Raw genomic sequence first — 16,839 nt, 5'->3', positions numbered from 1 at the left:
CCCTTTATGCTTCCTCCCTCTTCAAAATAAATTAATAACATTTACATTCGTGGGAAGGTGAAATGGGGGATGGGAAAGGAAAAAAAATACAGCCAGTGTACATTCAAGAAGTGCTGCAGTTCTAATAGCTCTTTGCCGCCAAGTTTTCTTTTTTGTACCACATCTCTCCCTGAAAGATGAGAAATGTCTTCTCGCTGTGGTGAAGGCTCATTTTGATGAAAGTGGAATGGCTTTTATCATCTGGTACTGGAAGGAGTAGCTGGGGGCCCAGGACAGAGGGGAAATATTTTGATTATGTGCAAAACCTCTAATAGCCGTCCTCGGATTTTTTTCTTTCACATTGCTAATTCTTCCATTCCAAGAGCTGGTTACTGCTAATAGCAGACCACCTCCATTTCTCACATAAATAAGAAAGAAACAAAATAGTAACAAGAAGAAAATACTTTTGACAGTAATTCTGTTCCTGTCATTGCCAGAAGAAAGTAAATAGAGCCACAAAGCTTCACCTCCCTTGAGCTTGTTTACATTTCTATCCACTTTTCTTCCTCTACAGGCCCACAGGCCTTTTTTAGAATAAAGTCCTAGTACAGTTCTTAATTCTCCCCTGGTCTCTGTCTCCTACTGGCAGTTTTCTCTAGACCTTCTTTTTTTTTTTCAGCATACACTCTTACAAAGCCTACTGGGATACAGTTGTTTCTAAATTCTACATTTATTTTATGGATCTTCAGGTGCAATCTGTTGCATGCCCAAAGGTCTGGTTATTATAAAAATACTGTAGAATTCACTAAACCAGTCATTATTACTGCAGAAATTGATCCTAAAAATGCTGAAAAGATACCCTTTTTACATAATATCCCTTCTAAAAAGGGTATTACAGAATTTGCTTGATGTACTATCTATTAATAAAATTCCATGCTTATCAAGGCATTCTTTTGCTATGCTTAAACGTTTGAAATAAAAGACTGGAAATGGCTTGCATGAAGATAAACCTGTCTGAAAACAATGCTGTTTTTTTCTGCTGAGGATTAATTATCCTGAAAATCTGCAGAGCCTCCATTGTGAAAATCACTAATCCCTCTAAAATAATGATTTGTAGTGACCCTCCAGAAGCAACTGAAGCTGCTCAATTTAATAATAAAATCGTCTCTGCCATCCACAGTTTTGTCAAACTGGGAAATAAAAACTACAGCTTTGCTCTGGTTACTCTTTTTTTAAAGTGAATTTGATGCTGTTGTCTGATGGTCAGCCAGAGATTGAAAATCTCAGTGTAGCAGGGAGAAAGCTGTGGTGCAGACGCAGAGGTGGATGAATTGCTTTCCTATTCTGGCTGGTTTAGGAACCTTTTCAAATCTTACTGAAATTATGTTTTTTTTTAAAACATCCTCTTGTGGCAAAATAAATTGAAGGGATGAAGAAATTACAGTTCCTAGCAGCCTGTTCCCAATAGCTAATTATTCCTGTTTCTAGTGGAGATGATTTTTAATCACACACACAGATGTTCCCAGAAACCAAGAAGGATTAGACCAGACTGAGGCCAGTAGGTATCTCGTGGGGTGTGTTAGTTACAGCAATATAAAAGTGCTCCAGATTAGAGAATTGAACAGCACACTGATCAGGGCTGCATACATGTGCAGTATTTAGTGTCTTTACTGTGTACTTACATTTGTTGCCAAAATAGAGTCAGAATAGGAAGGAAATACTTGCAGCTGCTCTGATCTGTTAGTTATGGGTCAGGGCTGGGGTAGGGGATGTGCTTTAGTAATTCTCTGTGGTGAATGCTAGACTGGACAGTGTTTTCTCATTGAGCATCATGAGTAAGGTCTTTAGTCTCTAACAGGAATCTCTTCTCAAGGAGTCCATTTCACAGTTCTAGAATTTCTACCTAATCAGGAGCAAATTTAATTGTAACAGTTCCCTTTTTATTTAATTCACTTTAGAATCATTCACTCTATTTCTCCTGGCCATGGCTTTTGATCTCTTTTATGCCATTCATGGTTTTATAAATATTACTTGGTGCAGTACAAGCTGCCCTTTCAAAGAATCAAGTGTCTCTGTGTATTTACGGATAAGTGGCACTTTGGTTTGTGTGCATGCAACCAACATAACCCTAAGCTGCCACTGATTTCTAGTTCTTTGTATCAGGTCCTTTGTATCTGCCCAGAGGAGTTGGACTATTGAAGGAAATTTTGCCCACACTGGAATAGTGTTTGTTTGGGTAAGAAATTGTCTGTAATTTTTGAAATGTCAAGAAATACTAGAACTGCTATCCTCACATTTGGAGCAGCTGTCACTAAGAAAAGCCTTTTCCTGACTAAACGTGCCACATGGCTTAGAAAGTCAGATGTCTGATTCTGGGATATGATTTGTGGGTAGCGCCTTGTTTGCTTTGAAGAATGTTGATGGGAGACATTTAACTTTATTTTCTTTAGGTTTGTCCTTGACTCAGGAACTGGTAAAACCTTTCTTGATATTGAGAGCTGCTCCGCTCTCCTCCTGTTCCACCCACATAATTCAACATAAATTGTTTGCATTTAAATGATGTGTGAATGCCTTTTGTGAGTGATGCTCATATCAGGTATAAATACCACAGTGATTTCTATTTTGGCTAAAGCCATGTTTAGTTTACAAGATTTCAGTGGAATACAGGAAAGATGACTCCACTCAGATTACAACCAGACACTTTTGTCCCAGTGTTTGGTACAAGTTGGTATGTAGTGTAAGTAAACTCTTTGTGTGGTGTGATCAAGACAAAGCAAGAAGTGGGCAAAACTAGTTTAGGAGAGGCATAGAAGCTTTTATTGTGTTGTGTGAAGGAGTCTGGCTGAATATATTCATTGATAGTCTTGTGCATCAGCCTCTAGGGCAGCTGTCTGTGCTGTCTGTATTCTCCAAAAGAAGCAGCATTTTCCAAAGTGCTGCCTGGTGTTTTACTAACAAACTTTGCTGTCTGGCATCCTGGATCTGATTTTGGGCTTTGGCCAAGAGGCTGAGGGAGGCATTCCTCTCAGAGAACGATTTCTGAGCTGAAGAGCCTGTCTTCTTGTCAGTGCCTAAATATTTTCTGGTGTGCCCTGCTAACTCTGAGCACATGTCACCTTGCTTTTCCATGCATGATCCATCTTCATCTGTTCTGTGCAGGGACAGCCTCTCCATTAAAAAAAGACAAGTAAAATCAAGAGATTACAGAGCCAGATTTAAAAATACCACTAAAACAGTTCAAGATCTTTACTGGTAAGAAGTGGAGGCAGCTGTGTAATCCTCGAAGGCTGCTATTTTAAGGATAATTCCAAAAAGGGACACAGTACTGTGGCTGGTTATCACAAGAGTGATGCTCCTGGACTATTTTGGCTTGACAGGGCTAAAAGGAAAGGACAAGAAAAAGGTTAGAAAAGCTATTGCTGTTCAGACTTCCTTGTATTTGTGTTTTTAACGGGTTATTTTAAATGCGTACTGCAAAAATATTTTAACTGGCTATTTTTAACAAAAGTGATTGGAATCCCCAGTAATTACTACTGATTTTCATGCCAAATGCAGAATATTCTTGGGGTGGTGGTGTGTATATGCATAGATGCATACTCCTGTCTTCTTCCCCTGTAAGGAAGTGATTAATCAATTAGTGGAATGATGTGCTTGCTGAAAATCTCCCAGGTACATAACCCATGTAGAACTAGATCCTTCATTCTAAATATTTCACACTGAAAAGAGTAGAAATAATTTCATATTTTGCTGTAATTTTTAATTGATTTGGAGTAACTTCATCCTTGAAATGCACTCAGTAAATACACAACATGGTGACAGAACATGGTTAGTGTGTGTACAGCTCTTCCCTTGTGAGGTAGTGACCAAGCAATCCTTTTTTGTAAGCAGCTATACCAAACCTTAAATAGTTCAGTAACTAAAGATAGTAAGAGTCATAATATATATGTTGTTTGTGAATAAGCACTGAAAGTGGTAAGAAAGCTTTGCAATCTTTGATGTATTTCATGTATTTACTCAGCTTTTTCCTGTCGTGGTTCTGAATAGCACTCCAAGGGGGTCATTAGCTTTGGCAGCACAAGGACACTAGCACTGCTGGCCAGACTGCAGTGCCAATAACAACTGGTCTGGCTGCAAAAAGATGATTTTGTGGTTATTTTCACAACTGTTCAGCATCAGGTTTTACTTTGTTGCCTTTCATCATTCAGTGTTCTGAGGTGGAGAGACTGCAGTAAATGCTGGGATGGAGTACTCTCTGTTAGGTTGCTGGTGCTGCACAGTCTTCCCTTTAAAAATAGGGGTTTAAGCTCCTCATCCCTTTTTCTGTTCCCATGCAGGGTCACCAATACCTGTAGGCATTGATGTGCAGGTGGAGAGCATTGACAGCATATCCGAAGTTGACATGGTGAGTAGAACTGGAATAAGGGATTTCAGTAAAAATACAAGGGGTTCAGAAACATCCAGATGGATGATAGAGAGTAATGTAGTTAAAGAAAGCAAACCCTAAAGAGCACATCCTTGCCTTGAAGCATGCATTTAAACTAGTAAGTGTTGAATTTGTTCCTGGGCCAGATGAACAGTTCAGAGTGGGCAGTGGTCTGGTTTGAAAACTCCAACTATTCAGTAAACACCCTGGGTTTCCACAGGAGTTTTAGTGCTCTGCACCTTACACGATGAGGCTTCATGTCCTTTGCTTCTTTTGTTTATGCAAATCTGAATATTCCATAATTGTGGCGTGGGTGGAGCTGTGATCGTAACAAATAGAAAGAGAAACATCAGTTCCAGAAGTGGTCCTGGGAAGGAGACACACCCCACTGCAATTAGGGCCTGTAGCACTGGAAGGCAGGCGGTTCATTCCTCAGCCCAAATTGTCACTAATAATGTCAGTATGAACTCCTGCATTCCTTTGCAAACCTACCCAAATCATAAAATCATATTACAGGGCCATAAAATCATATCACAGGGGAAGATCTAAGTCTCTTCACAGTATTCTTATCAGAAGCAATTGTTCTACTGAGATAAATGATGTCTGCCTAATAACACAAAATTTATATAGGTGAACACACAGCAGTCAGGGTGTGTAGAAGCTCACACTGGGTTTGCAGCATCCTCTCTGTCTCTTCCCACATGTGTATTTGCAGTCGTGATGTTTCTCTAAATAGGATCATAAAATATTTGTAATAGTCTTTCATATTTAAAAAAAAAATTGTAGTTGTTGTAGTTAGTGTAAAATCTAATTGGTTACTCTTATGAAATTTGTCATATTGTTTCTTTATGATGCATTTAATTCACAAATGTGCAGATTTAACCTCTGTACAATATTTGTACAAAATGTACAAATTTATGAATTTTAAAAATTGACCAAGTGCTCATGAAGAACTCAAATTAATCCCTTTGTAAAGGAATCATAAAGGAACCACAGTCCATTCTTGGAAAAGGTTGTGAAGATTTCCAGAGGAAACTTTTTTTTCCATTTATCTTTGGTTGGTTTTAAAGCTTCTTTATCACTGCACAGCTGGCACAGTCCAGAAGACTACTGAAATATGTAGAATTTTTATCTGAGGATAAATGAAGTCTGAACCTCAGACTGAGACACCAGGGACAAGGCAAACAACCACTGTCTCAGCAATATTCATATTCAAACTCAATGAGTGGTGCTTGGTTCCTCTCATTAACGATCTTTCAGATAATGTCCAGACAAGAAATTGATCCTTTGCATGAATTGATCAATTTGTAGTGTTTTCTGTTGCACTTGACTAAAACAAGCATTGTCTCCTTTTATTTTTAATGAAACAAAGGACTTCACAATGACTTTGTATCTCAGACACTACTGGAAGGATGAGAGACTCTCATTCCGTAGCAACAAAAACAAAAGCATGACCTTTGATGGGCGGCTGATAAAAAAGATCTGGGTACCTGATGTGTTTTTTGTGCACTCCAAAAGATCTTTCATCCATGATACAACTGTGGAAAACATCATGCTGCGAGTGTACCCTGATGGCAATGTCCTCTTCAGTCTGAGGTGAGGAAATACCCTTCCCTAAGAAAATCCATGACTGCAATTGTCATGTCTTGGCTGTAATTGAAATTACTGGCAATACTTGCAGTTAAGATTCTCATACTGTACTGGCATTAATCCCCTGGCAGCACATAATGGGAAATTGGTGACCAGTGTGCCAGTGGAAAAAGAAATTTTGGATTGACAACATATTTTTTCTGTCATTCAGATATTGTTTCCTGTCGAAGGAGTTTATCAAGTGTTAATTCCTTGCCAGTGGCTCTAGCAGTATTGCTACTGCGTACAGTAAAGCAAAAATTATTAGCTAAGGAAAAACCATGGGTTTGGTTGTTTTTTGTTTTTTGGTTTTTTTTTAACCTGAATCTTTAAAAACTGTTTTAGGTATTTTCAGCCTGGCTTAACAGTAAACATGCCAGTGATACAAACCAGGGCTCTAGATAGGCAGAGAGCAGATTCTTGGTGCTGATACCAGCAGTGTTGTGGGACTGAAAGGAACTGAAGAGTGAAACAGCAATTCCAGGACTGGAATAGCAAGGTCATTAATGTGTCTTCCTTCCATCTGCATGTTACTGCTTTGCTTCATGAAGGAGATTTGGATGATGTGGCAGAAATAGTTTTAATGGAGGAATTTTCCCCCTAGGGTAAGCAATCTGAGGTCTGTGCATTGCAGAAATCCAGTTTGTTACTAAGCAGCCCTGTGCACAGAGGTGATATTTCATCCAATCTGGACAGTCTGAAGATTTATGGAAGCATTTGAGATTGTGGCTGTCTAATAATTGTTCTAACAATTAATGAATTTATCTCCTGTCTCCTGAGGACATGCAGAAATCCTCACAACAGCAGCTGTACACCACTTTAAAGTAGTGTATGTTCAAGAATCACACTAACAGTAAGGAACAATGAGGTCAAGTGTGCATTTTATTGCTTTATTCATTTCCATGATTCTTGAGAGGGAGGCATCAGAGGAACTATACCCTTACACTAAGGCTTATATCAGTGATTCTCCAAGTGAGAAGTAGGGAATGTTCCTTAGATGTTCCTTAAAACACCCTTTTTTGTAATGCCAGTTTTACATCCAGTAAGTAGCTTATATTCCAAATATTTACATGCTATAAATCTGCATATTTCACCGTTTTTCTTCAGTGCCTGGCATCCAGGATTTTTTAGAAGCAAAGTGAAACAAAAAATCTTGATCTGTTGCTAAAATAGTCTTTCTTTTCTTCTTGTTCCCCTGGTCCTCTAGTCATTGTGCATGTCCCACTCTTAGGATCTCATTTCAAGCCAGTAAAGTCTTAAACTTGTAAAAATTCAGCTACAGTCTGGTTACTGATCACAGGTTTTCATAGGGCACTTGTATAACCCTCACTGAAATTCCTGTAGGATTCCATTTGGGGAAAACTGAAAAAAATGAACTAAACCATCAAATGCCATGGAAGCTGTGACGAGAGAGGGAAGTCTGGCAATATTTACCATATTTAAGTTGCTGCCCCTGGGAAGTTTGATTTTTTCTTTTTGTTTTTTATTGAATACAAAGAGGTATTTGTCCTCTAAACATTTGTGAAAAAGCAGGTGGAATGCAAAATAGTCTTTGCCTGGATTTCCTTAAGCTTTTTGCAATATAAAGCATTTCATTTAAGAGGAGAGTAAGCTTGCAGAAATTGCAGCTAATCTCTTCTTGCAATTAAATACTATAACTATCCTAGCTGGGAAAACAGCACTTGGAATAATATTTGCTCTAATCTATAATATTGTCTACTGCAGTCTATGAGAAATCCAGTCAAGAAATGCGAACTCCCTTTGTTAATCTTCGTAAGTGTAAACCTTCAAAGCAAAATGCATGAAAGGCTAATGAAGGATCAGGCCAAATTTAGGCTTTAAAAATCAAAGGTAATGTACTTAATAATAAAGACTATTTATGTTTTTTTAAAAAAAGTTGATCTCTTAGTGATTTAACTTTATCTCACCATCTTGAAGCTATTTTAGAAGCATCTAAAAGGGCAGAAAACCTCAATCAATAGGATTCTAAACAGCAGATTGGTTGGGGATCTCACTAAAGTGTGTGCACAGCTAAGAAAGTCTGAAATTTTTCATTCTGTTTCTGTTTTTCTGTTCCCTTCTGCAGAATAACAGTTTCTGCTATGTGCTTCATGGATTTCAGTAGGTTTCCTCTGGACACACAGAACTGTTCTTTAGAACTGGAAAGCTGTAAGTTTAATTTTGAATTGTTCTTCACATGTGCGTTCTTACCAGCATTCCTTCTTGTGAATAATACCTCCTTCACTTATTTTGATGTGTGACCTGAACCCTTCAGCATGTACATATTGAACTTTAGGCAATTTGGGATCTTTCTGGAACTCAGTGAGCTTTGGGAAGGTAGAAAAACCATGATACACCCTGCTTTATTTCCAGTCGCTTGTAATTCCAAGGCCTAAATCTAAAAATCTGTCAAAAAGCATGAGGGTTTTTTCCTGAGAAAAAACCTGCAAATTACAAGTAAAATAAAATGTCAATATTTGACTTGTTGGAAAAATGAAAATGGGTGCTTGTGTTACTGTGAAACATCTACTTTTTCATCCCTGCCTCTGTTGTAAGCTGCTGGCAGGGCACAGGATGGGGCTGAACTTGGAACAAGATGGAACATAGTCTTTGCAAACTTCTTTCATGTCAACAAACTGACAAACCAGGGTGAAAAAAAAGTTTCCTTAGGGTTTTCCCAGATTGGTTGAGTGGTCTCCTCTCCCTAAGAAAGGAAAGAGGAAGTGATTTACCTTAGTAACTTCATAACTTCAGTTTCTGCTTTCTCACAGATGCATACAATGAAGATGATCTGATGTTGTACTGGAAACATGGCAACAAGTCCCTGAGCACAGATGAGCAGATCTCCCTCTCCCAGTTCTTCATCGAGGAATTCAGTGCTTCCAGTGGACTTGCTTTTTACAGCAGTACTGGTATAGTAAGCCCCTCTCCTTAGAAGAGAGAAGCACAGGATAAAATCATGCAGAATGTCTTTCACATTCAAATTCTTGGCTAGTAAATGACTGTGGCTGCTGAGAGATCAGTTAAAATGAGGTCTTGTGAGTCTGGGGCCTTGGTTCTCTTTGCATTACCAATGTGAAACTTTATTTTAGGAAAGAAAGGCCATAATAATACTTGTGACTTCATATCTGACATTAAGAACCTGTAAAAAAATGCACAAAAACCAAATACATGCTGTTATGAGCTCTTGCAAAATTGTGGCGCTTCTCTGAAAGCCATTGGAGTATTGAATTTACAGGAATCTTTATGCCCTGGCTATATAGAAAAGCTTGAAAATGGAAATCCTAAAGGGTCAGATATTAGAAAGCAAAAATATGAATTCCAGTGTGTTTTACTGGCTAAAATATCCTCATTTTTGGAGCTGTGTAATGTCACTAAAAGTCTGCTAACTGGATGATTTTCTTATGAGACCATTTATTACCTATTCAGGTCTAATTCATGATTTGCTTAATTTTCCTTGTTTATATATAGAGTTGCAGGGAAAGCATCCCTTTATGTCAGTGCTACATAGTTTAAATTCAGGTTAATCTGCCCCAGACCGGCTTTTATTTCTCCCTGTAGATCTTGCTCTATTCTTTCTGGCAAGCGGCACAAGGCTTTAGGAGTTTATTGTAGTCTCGATTTCATGCAAGGTGGATTTTGTTTTTCTTGTAGCTTTACATGCAGTTATAGATTTTGGGATACTTCTCTATGTAAGTAGTCTAACCATATGTTTTTAACCAGAGAAAACAGCACTCTTGCTGTTGTACTTTACAGTCTGAGTCAATTCATTTCAGTTTGGATATTGCCCTTTATATCAGAACAGATGAATAAAAGAGAAATTACTCCATTTAATATGATGAAGTGCACAACACTTTGGAAAAGGTGGCCTTTAAGGAAAGCAGCAGATCGATTTATTTGGTGTATTTTATTTAAATGTTATTTTCTTTTTGCATTCAAAAAAGCGCCATTCAAATTTGCAGTGGCTGATACTGAATGCAGAAGTTCTAATTTAAATTATGATGCAGCCTAAGAAGTGAGGAATTCACAGCTTGATAAGGTTCTTCACCCTTATCTCCTGCTCCTGTGTGAGCTAAGAACAGAGCTCCATCTTTCAAGAGCCACTGTCAGGTGAAAGGAGGGCAAGTGATACCCTGCTATCATAACTGTGCCTTGTTGAGAGCTACATCAAATTTGTCCTTGTTGTAAGAAGGAGACTGGGATATTTTCTATCAAACTGGGTTCCAGGAGCTCAGCTGGCTTCTTTCTGCCTTGCTATTTTCATCAAAAAACACTCATGCAAGCAAATAGAGCCTTGTGCGCAGCAGTGCACCCTCACAGTGCCCCTGCACCCAGGGCTTTGCAACACCCTCACAGCATCTTTGACTCTGCAAAGTGTAACTGCTTAACTCTTAACATGCAGAGGTTCTGAGGGTGAGCTTATTCAGCAGCGTAAAGGTGAAAGGAAAGACTTTATTTGAGTCACAGGGACCACTGGGAGGTACCTGAATAATGCTTGTAGCACATCCTAATCAGACTGCTGTGCTTTGTAGACTTACACTTGTCTTTGGCTTTGAGATTTTGTTTTGCTCAGGAGGTTCCACTTCCTCTTGCTCTTTTATTTTGCTTTTTGTTGGAAGAAAAATTACCCTCCAAGTAAATAATAGTGGAGAACAATCAGCACCACTCTAGTGGGAGTCATCATTCCCACAAAGCAGCTTTCTGCATTTCAGGTTCTGCATATCCTTTCCTGTGAATCTCAGTGAACAACACCTGTAGCATTTAGGCTTTTGGAGTTCCTGGTCCTCCGGAAGAGCAACAATTTAAATCCATTTTAGAGACAATAATCTTTAAAACAAAAGACCTTCTCCACAACTGAAAACACAATGGAGTGTTTAATATTATTTGGGGTTCATTTTGATATGTTCTTTTCTATAGAGTCACTCGTTGTGATGGCAGGACTGCTCCAACACAGGCTCACGGATGCTTCTGTCTGTCCTGGACAGGCAGATGCTGTGCAGCCACCCAGTTTTGCCTTTTTACCTCACTGTAACCTGGTTTCCCTGCCATGACAGGAGGTACAGCACAGATGCAGTGCTGCACAGGCAGAGCACGCCCCACAATTCACTAGATGGCACCCTGTCCTCTGAAGTGAGCTCTGGGCCGGCAGGCAGGCAGGCGGCTCCGACCGGAAAAAAAGAAGGAAGGGCTGTTTCTTCTCAGGTATTTGTAGCAGGCTGCTTTTCAGGCAAGGCAGGGTGTTGGCATCACTGGACAATTGTCTCCTGTCTGTATTCTTCTGGCAGTTTCACTTGAAGTCTGTTTAATTTCTTCAATTTCCCAAGCTCAGTTATAACAGAGTATTTTATACATGCAGCCATGACCCTTCACTCCCATAAATGAGGGAGGATGGACAGTTCGTAAAGCACTGTGTAAAACTAAGGTGGTGGCAAGATTCTGAGGCATTTACTACTCCTGCTGTGGATACACCACTCCTGCCAGAAGGAGGGGCCAGCGAGCAGCTCTCAAATAACACAGCTCTCTTCTCGCCTAACCTGTTCCTCTCCCTTTTTTTCCAATAGGTTGGTACAATCGACTTTTTATCAACTTTGCACTTCGCAGACATATTTTCTTTTTTGTGCTACAATCCTATTTCCCAGCCATGCTGATGGTGATGCTGTCTTGGGTTTCCTTTTGGATTGATAGAAGAGCTGTTCCTGCCAGGGTGTCACTAGGTAAATCCTTACTGTATAGTCTTTGGGGAGTATAGAATGGAGAGGGGAGGGTTTGGAGGTACTTTAGCTTCTTATTTACACAGGACATGAGCAAGAATATCAGGTAATTGCCTGAACAGCACTGTTATTAGAACTGTTGTCATTACTGGCAGTCAATCTCTACATTTGGAAAGGGGATGTTTGTTCAGACTGGCTTTGCTATAGTTGAAAACAGCTCACATACCACAGAAGCAAAAAAAGGGATGATTCTGCAGCTTTCCTGATGTAGCATTTTACTTAATTTCAAAACCTGGTTTTGCCTTCCCTCTTCCCAGCAAAGTAACAAGTTGTAGCAGGCAGTCAGATCCCTCCCCAAATCCATAGATTGTGAGGTGTAGCACAATCTATGCAGAAGCTCTGCAGCTCTTCTTTTTCTCAAGAAACATTTGTTATCTTCCTACCAAGTTGGAGACAGTGTGGCAAAGCCTTTCTTGTCGGGCACCTTGGAGGTGTTTGCTTTGGTGTCCCATCTGTGCAAGGCACACAATCTTTGGTGGAAGCCAAAGATTAGGTTGGGCAACTTTCTGCTCTTGCAGTTTTAGTTCTGAACACCTCATCTTAGGAGAAAAGGACCCACTACAGTGGTTTTTACAGAAGTTTATTTTTTTTCTCAGTGGTGAATCAGTGGATGCCACTTCAAGACTCTCTTTGTTGTGAATATAATGCTGATGGCCTTGGAATGAGTACATTTTTCCAAAAATTAGGATCGCTGAAGATCTGATCGGAATTTGTTAAGATATCTGATGCAACCATAATGCACCTGAGTCCTGTAACTCCCATTTTAAAATAAGGAAGCTCCCATTTCTTCTTCTCACTGATGCTGGTCCCAGAAGCCAACTGTATGTTGACGTAGTTCTTAGACAAAAGCCCTCAGTTTTCTCTAACTATATCAATCTAGAAAAAACAGGACTAAGGTCCCTTTCTATTGGCGCAGTCTAAAGCTATTAATTCATGAGATATAAATCTATTTGTTAATCTGAAAACAAATTATGGTACCTCCTAGCTACTTTTATTAATGCATCTACCAATTTCTTTTATTTAGAAGAAATTTAAGTTAATCTTTAAAAATAACTTTTTAATTCTCAGTAGGCCATTTTTAATGCTGTCAAGATAGTTTTGCTGATCATGTTCTTTATGTATGGATTTCTGCAGAAGGTTATGCATCAGGAGTTCTATGAATAAAGCACATTTCATTAGCATAATCATACATAATTTATAGCAAACCTTAACAACAACGTTTAATAAGCCTAGCTCTTGGCCTAGAGTATATGTATATTAAATAAATTGATTTCCTCTTATATGGTGTATTTCAAACTCCATCCTTCAACCTAAGGAGCCTGCAGAGAGGGAGGGGGAAAACTCTTGTGTTTTCCAGTGGGCTTGAATTAGTGTAGAACTGGAGAAGGGCTACAGAGACCCAGCTGACAGTGCTGTCTCACAGATGTCAAGACGTTTTTACTTCCAGAGTTACACTGATTTCTTTAAAAGCAGGGCCTGAGTTGGGTGTTGGTTTTTTTTCCTGAGCCATAGCAAACCAAAATGAGATGAATAGCCGATGTAAGAGCAGAGATTGAAAAGATGAGGGTGAAATTCTGGTCACACTGAGGCAAACAGTAATTTTTTCTTCATTTCAGTGGCTGTAACATTTTTATGCTAGATTGTTTTTAGAGAGCCATGGAGTTATGACAGAGGCATACAGGCTGATATATGTTCTCGAGAAGTACAATTTGAGAAAAGGTTGGGAGGGGAAATGGTGATCGTTTAGTGATTCTCCTGGACAAGAAAATGTGCAGTGGTGACCCTGGCTCTGGGAGGTGAGGGACGACCACAAACCTGCTTTCACTTCTGTGGCTGTGCCCAAAGCTGCCACAGGAAAGTGTTCCTTACACTGCTCAGTGGCCATTCTGAGCAGAGAGATGATTTACAGCCCTCAGTGTTGTGTGTGATGGGTCCTTCATGGTTCACTTTTCAGAGCCTGTGTGAAGAAGTTAAAGGGGGTGTCAATCACATGCCCTCACAAAGCTGTGCTGTCCAAGCAGTGGTGATGAGCTAAACAGAACCAGCTGGCCAGTGCTGTGATAACCTCTCTTTTCACTCTGGCAGGTATAACTACAGTGCTGACAATGTCGACCATCATGACAGGAGTAAGTGCCTCAATGCCTCAAGTGTCTTACATAAAGGCTGTGGATGTGTATTTATGGATCAGCTTCCTTTTTGTCTTCCTGTCAGTCATCGAGTATGCAGCAGTGAACTATCTCACCACGATTGAAGAGAGAAAACAACTCAAAAAAAGGGGCAAGGTACAACCCTCAGTGTTTTGTTGCCTTCTGAAAGCATCTTGGAAGCTACAGAGTAATCGTGATACACCTCTGTGATAACAGTGATAACAGAACAGTTACAATCTCTGTCTCCACTCTGTATCTCGCTTGTTTTTTTTTCACTTGGATGAAGGGACACAAAGTGTCATCTTCTCTGAGATCCTGAGAAGGTCCGTGCTTTCTCTCCCTTTTCTTGTGGCACAGGTTAGGGATATGTTTTTGCCCCCTTTTTTCCCCCTCAGGGGAATATAACCTTCCTTCTATTTTCAAATACTTATCAATCAAGGTATTTTTCCTGTCTCTAAAATAGACCTCAGCATGCCCTCATATGATATTCCTCCTTGTTTCCTGTTTCTTTTTTGTCCCAAGACCAGGGTAATGGCAAGGTCATTTTTAGAAAAGTGTGCCTGAAGCAGAAATAGACACAAGTGAAACATCTGCTTTCTGTGAAGCTCTCACTTAAAACCTTTGCTTGAAGAATATCCCCTGTGTAAACTCATTTGCTGGAATATCATGAGGGGAAGAACACAGAAAGGATGCATATGTTGCTCACATGATCTGATAATCCCATCAAAAACCTACTCCCAGAAATGTTTGAAGTCATTTCCCACAACTCCAGCAACACAGACCTACAGGAGAGAGTTTGATTCTTCTGTTTCAGAAGCTGAGGCACGTACTGCCAGCCAGCAGCTGGCAATAATCAGGCAGACAAGTGTGTTTTATGACATTTGATGACATTTCCTTGCTCGTGTCCTGCTCAAGGGGGCAGGCCCTACAGAGAGCCATACTGTGAGACAGCCCTGTTCTCCACATGCTCTCCACAGAGAGAACAACACTGAAGGGAAAGCTTTCTTTATTTTCTGTTTTATTCATTTGTGATTTGCCAAAATGGCTCCTGCTAGACACAGAGTAACTCTCCTTTGTTGCCAGGCTTCAGGAATGTACAGCATGGACGCAGTGCAAGCAATGGCTTTCGACGGCTGCTTCCACGACACGGATGTGGACATGGACCTGACTCCCTTCCCAGACCCCTGTGAGGAGAATGAGACCAGGACAAGTCAAACCAACATCTCCAATGCAGACACACCTCGCTTGAGGAGGAAGAGATCTCTGAAGGGAAACGTGGGCAGGATTATTTTACAGAACAATCATGTTATTGACACCTATTCCAGGATTATATTTCCCAGTGTATATATTGTGTTCAACTTTTTTTACTGGGGTTTGTACATGTGAACAAAAATGCTTATAAGCTAGACATTATTTTGTGAATGAGTGTTGCATCATACTTTGAAAATAATGCAACAGCAGTAGAGGAAAAGGTTAAAATTTTCCGAAAGAGATTTCTGCATCAAACCTGGGCTGGTTTGGTTAGCAGCAAAACTCTTAATGAAAGACTCTCACATGTGTGGGTTCTTTCCCAGCTGGACTGTGCAGTGCTTCACTGGGGTGATCCCATGCACGGGCTCCACTGCAGTAGCACAAGAGCTGTTTGCTCACTAAGGGAGCCCTTCATCACCCCCTGGACAGACAGCAGCTCCCACCTGAGGTATTGCCCTGTCTCTGTCTGCACTCAGACCCCTCCTCTTGAATCAGCCTCTCTGTTCTTCACCTGTGCTCCATTTTGGTCAGCAATCGGCACCAACCGCCTTGGGATAGCCTTGGGATAGCTCCTGTCCTTGTTTCACTTCCTGCATTTCAATTTTCCTGGGCAAACTGTGTGCACCTCAGCAGCCTCTGCCCTCGGATGGTAGCCAGGGGGAAAATTATGGCTTAGCAGTGCAGTAGGGACCAGCGGGAAGCAAGGCTGATGGGGCTTTGTAGATGGTGCATCAACAGCACCTCAGGAAAATCCCTCACCCTTGTCAGCTGTCCATGACTCTCCATGGAGTCTTTTTTTGGAGAAATCTGGCTCACCAGTCCCTGAGGCAGCACAGGAACCACATCCCAGACCCTGTGCACTTGCAGCCACCTCCCAGGTGGATGAGCAGCACCACCAGCACGAGCCATGCCCTTCACATGTCACCCACACACCTCTGTCTCACCTAGACCTGCTATAATCACCTTCTTTCTGCAGAACCCTTTGGTTTAGAAACACAGAAACACAGACTTTGAGACAGATTTTAGATGATTTTGTCAAGAGAACAAACCAACCACGCCTTTGGTTCTTCTGCTTTATGTTGCACGTGAACTTGGGGTTTTGCCTCCCTCCCTCCCCCTTTGGTTTTTGAGATTGAATGTTCCAGTGAGGAGAAGCTGCATCTGCCCCTTGCAGCAGTGATCCCCAGGACAGTTCCAGGATATAAAAGGAAACAGCTGTGCCAAAACAGAGACACATACAGGAAACCTGTCAGTCTCAGATGAATCCTGCATGGAAATATCCTTAGGTTCAGGATAAGGAGGCTGAATTAAGGATGTTCAGGGATACACACAAAAAGTGTTCACAGCTCTAGAAAAGAACCAAAATTACTTTTTCAACTTTCCCAAATCAGGAGCATTTTCCACTAAATTCCTTGGTTTCATCTGTCATTTAATGAGCTGAGTTTATACTTACAAGATCAGTTCAAAATGATCATTTGTGGTGGCAAAAAATGTCACAAGGTAAATGCTTGGTCACTGCTTGGTCAAATTTATTGGTCAAGGAAGTGAGAATAAATCTGGAAGCCTAAATCACTCTCTGGTTTCTTTATTTTATTTACTTACCTAATTTTTTTACTTATTTAATTTACTTGTTTTTTTG

The 16,839-nt window shown here is 40.3% G+C and overlaps 1 protein-coding gene across 2 annotated transcripts in view; it reads left to right on the top strand.

Annotated features, from left to right (window-relative positions):
* The window catches only part of GABRR3 (gamma-aminobutyric acid type A receptor subunit rho3), a 34,825-nt gene extending 18,056 nt beyond the window's left edge, over positions 1–16,769 (top strand). For both annotated transcript variants that reach the window (XM_032095917.1, XM_032095927.1), the window contains exons 4-10: positions 4,314–4,381; positions 5,775–5,998; positions 8,118–8,200; positions 8,803–8,943; positions 11,593–11,745; positions 13,888–14,084; positions 15,033–16,769. In XM_032095917.1, coding sequence (XP_031951808.1) covers positions 4,314–4,381; positions 5,775–5,998; positions 8,118–8,200; positions 8,803–8,943; positions 11,593–11,745; positions 13,888–14,084; positions 15,033–15,335 — 1,169 coding nt within the window. In that variant the 3' untranslated portion in view covers positions 15,336–16,769. The remainder of the gene's footprint in view (positions 1–4,313; positions 4,382–5,774; positions 5,999–8,117; positions 8,201–8,802; positions 8,944–11,592; positions 11,746–13,887; positions 14,085–15,032) is intronic.
* Positions 16,770–16,839: the final 70 nt, after the last annotated feature.

The sequence above is a fragment of the Corvus moneduloides genome, chromosome 2 (genome assembly GCF_009650955.1).
Source record: "Corvus moneduloides isolate bCorMon1 chromosome 2, bCorMon1.pri, whole genome shotgun sequence".
Taxonomy (NCBI): Eukaryota; Metazoa; Chordata; class Aves; order Passeriformes; family Corvidae; genus Corvus; species Corvus moneduloides.
The sequence above is the reverse complement of the archived record's forward strand: the minus strand, read 5'-3'. Positions and strand labels throughout refer to the sequence as shown.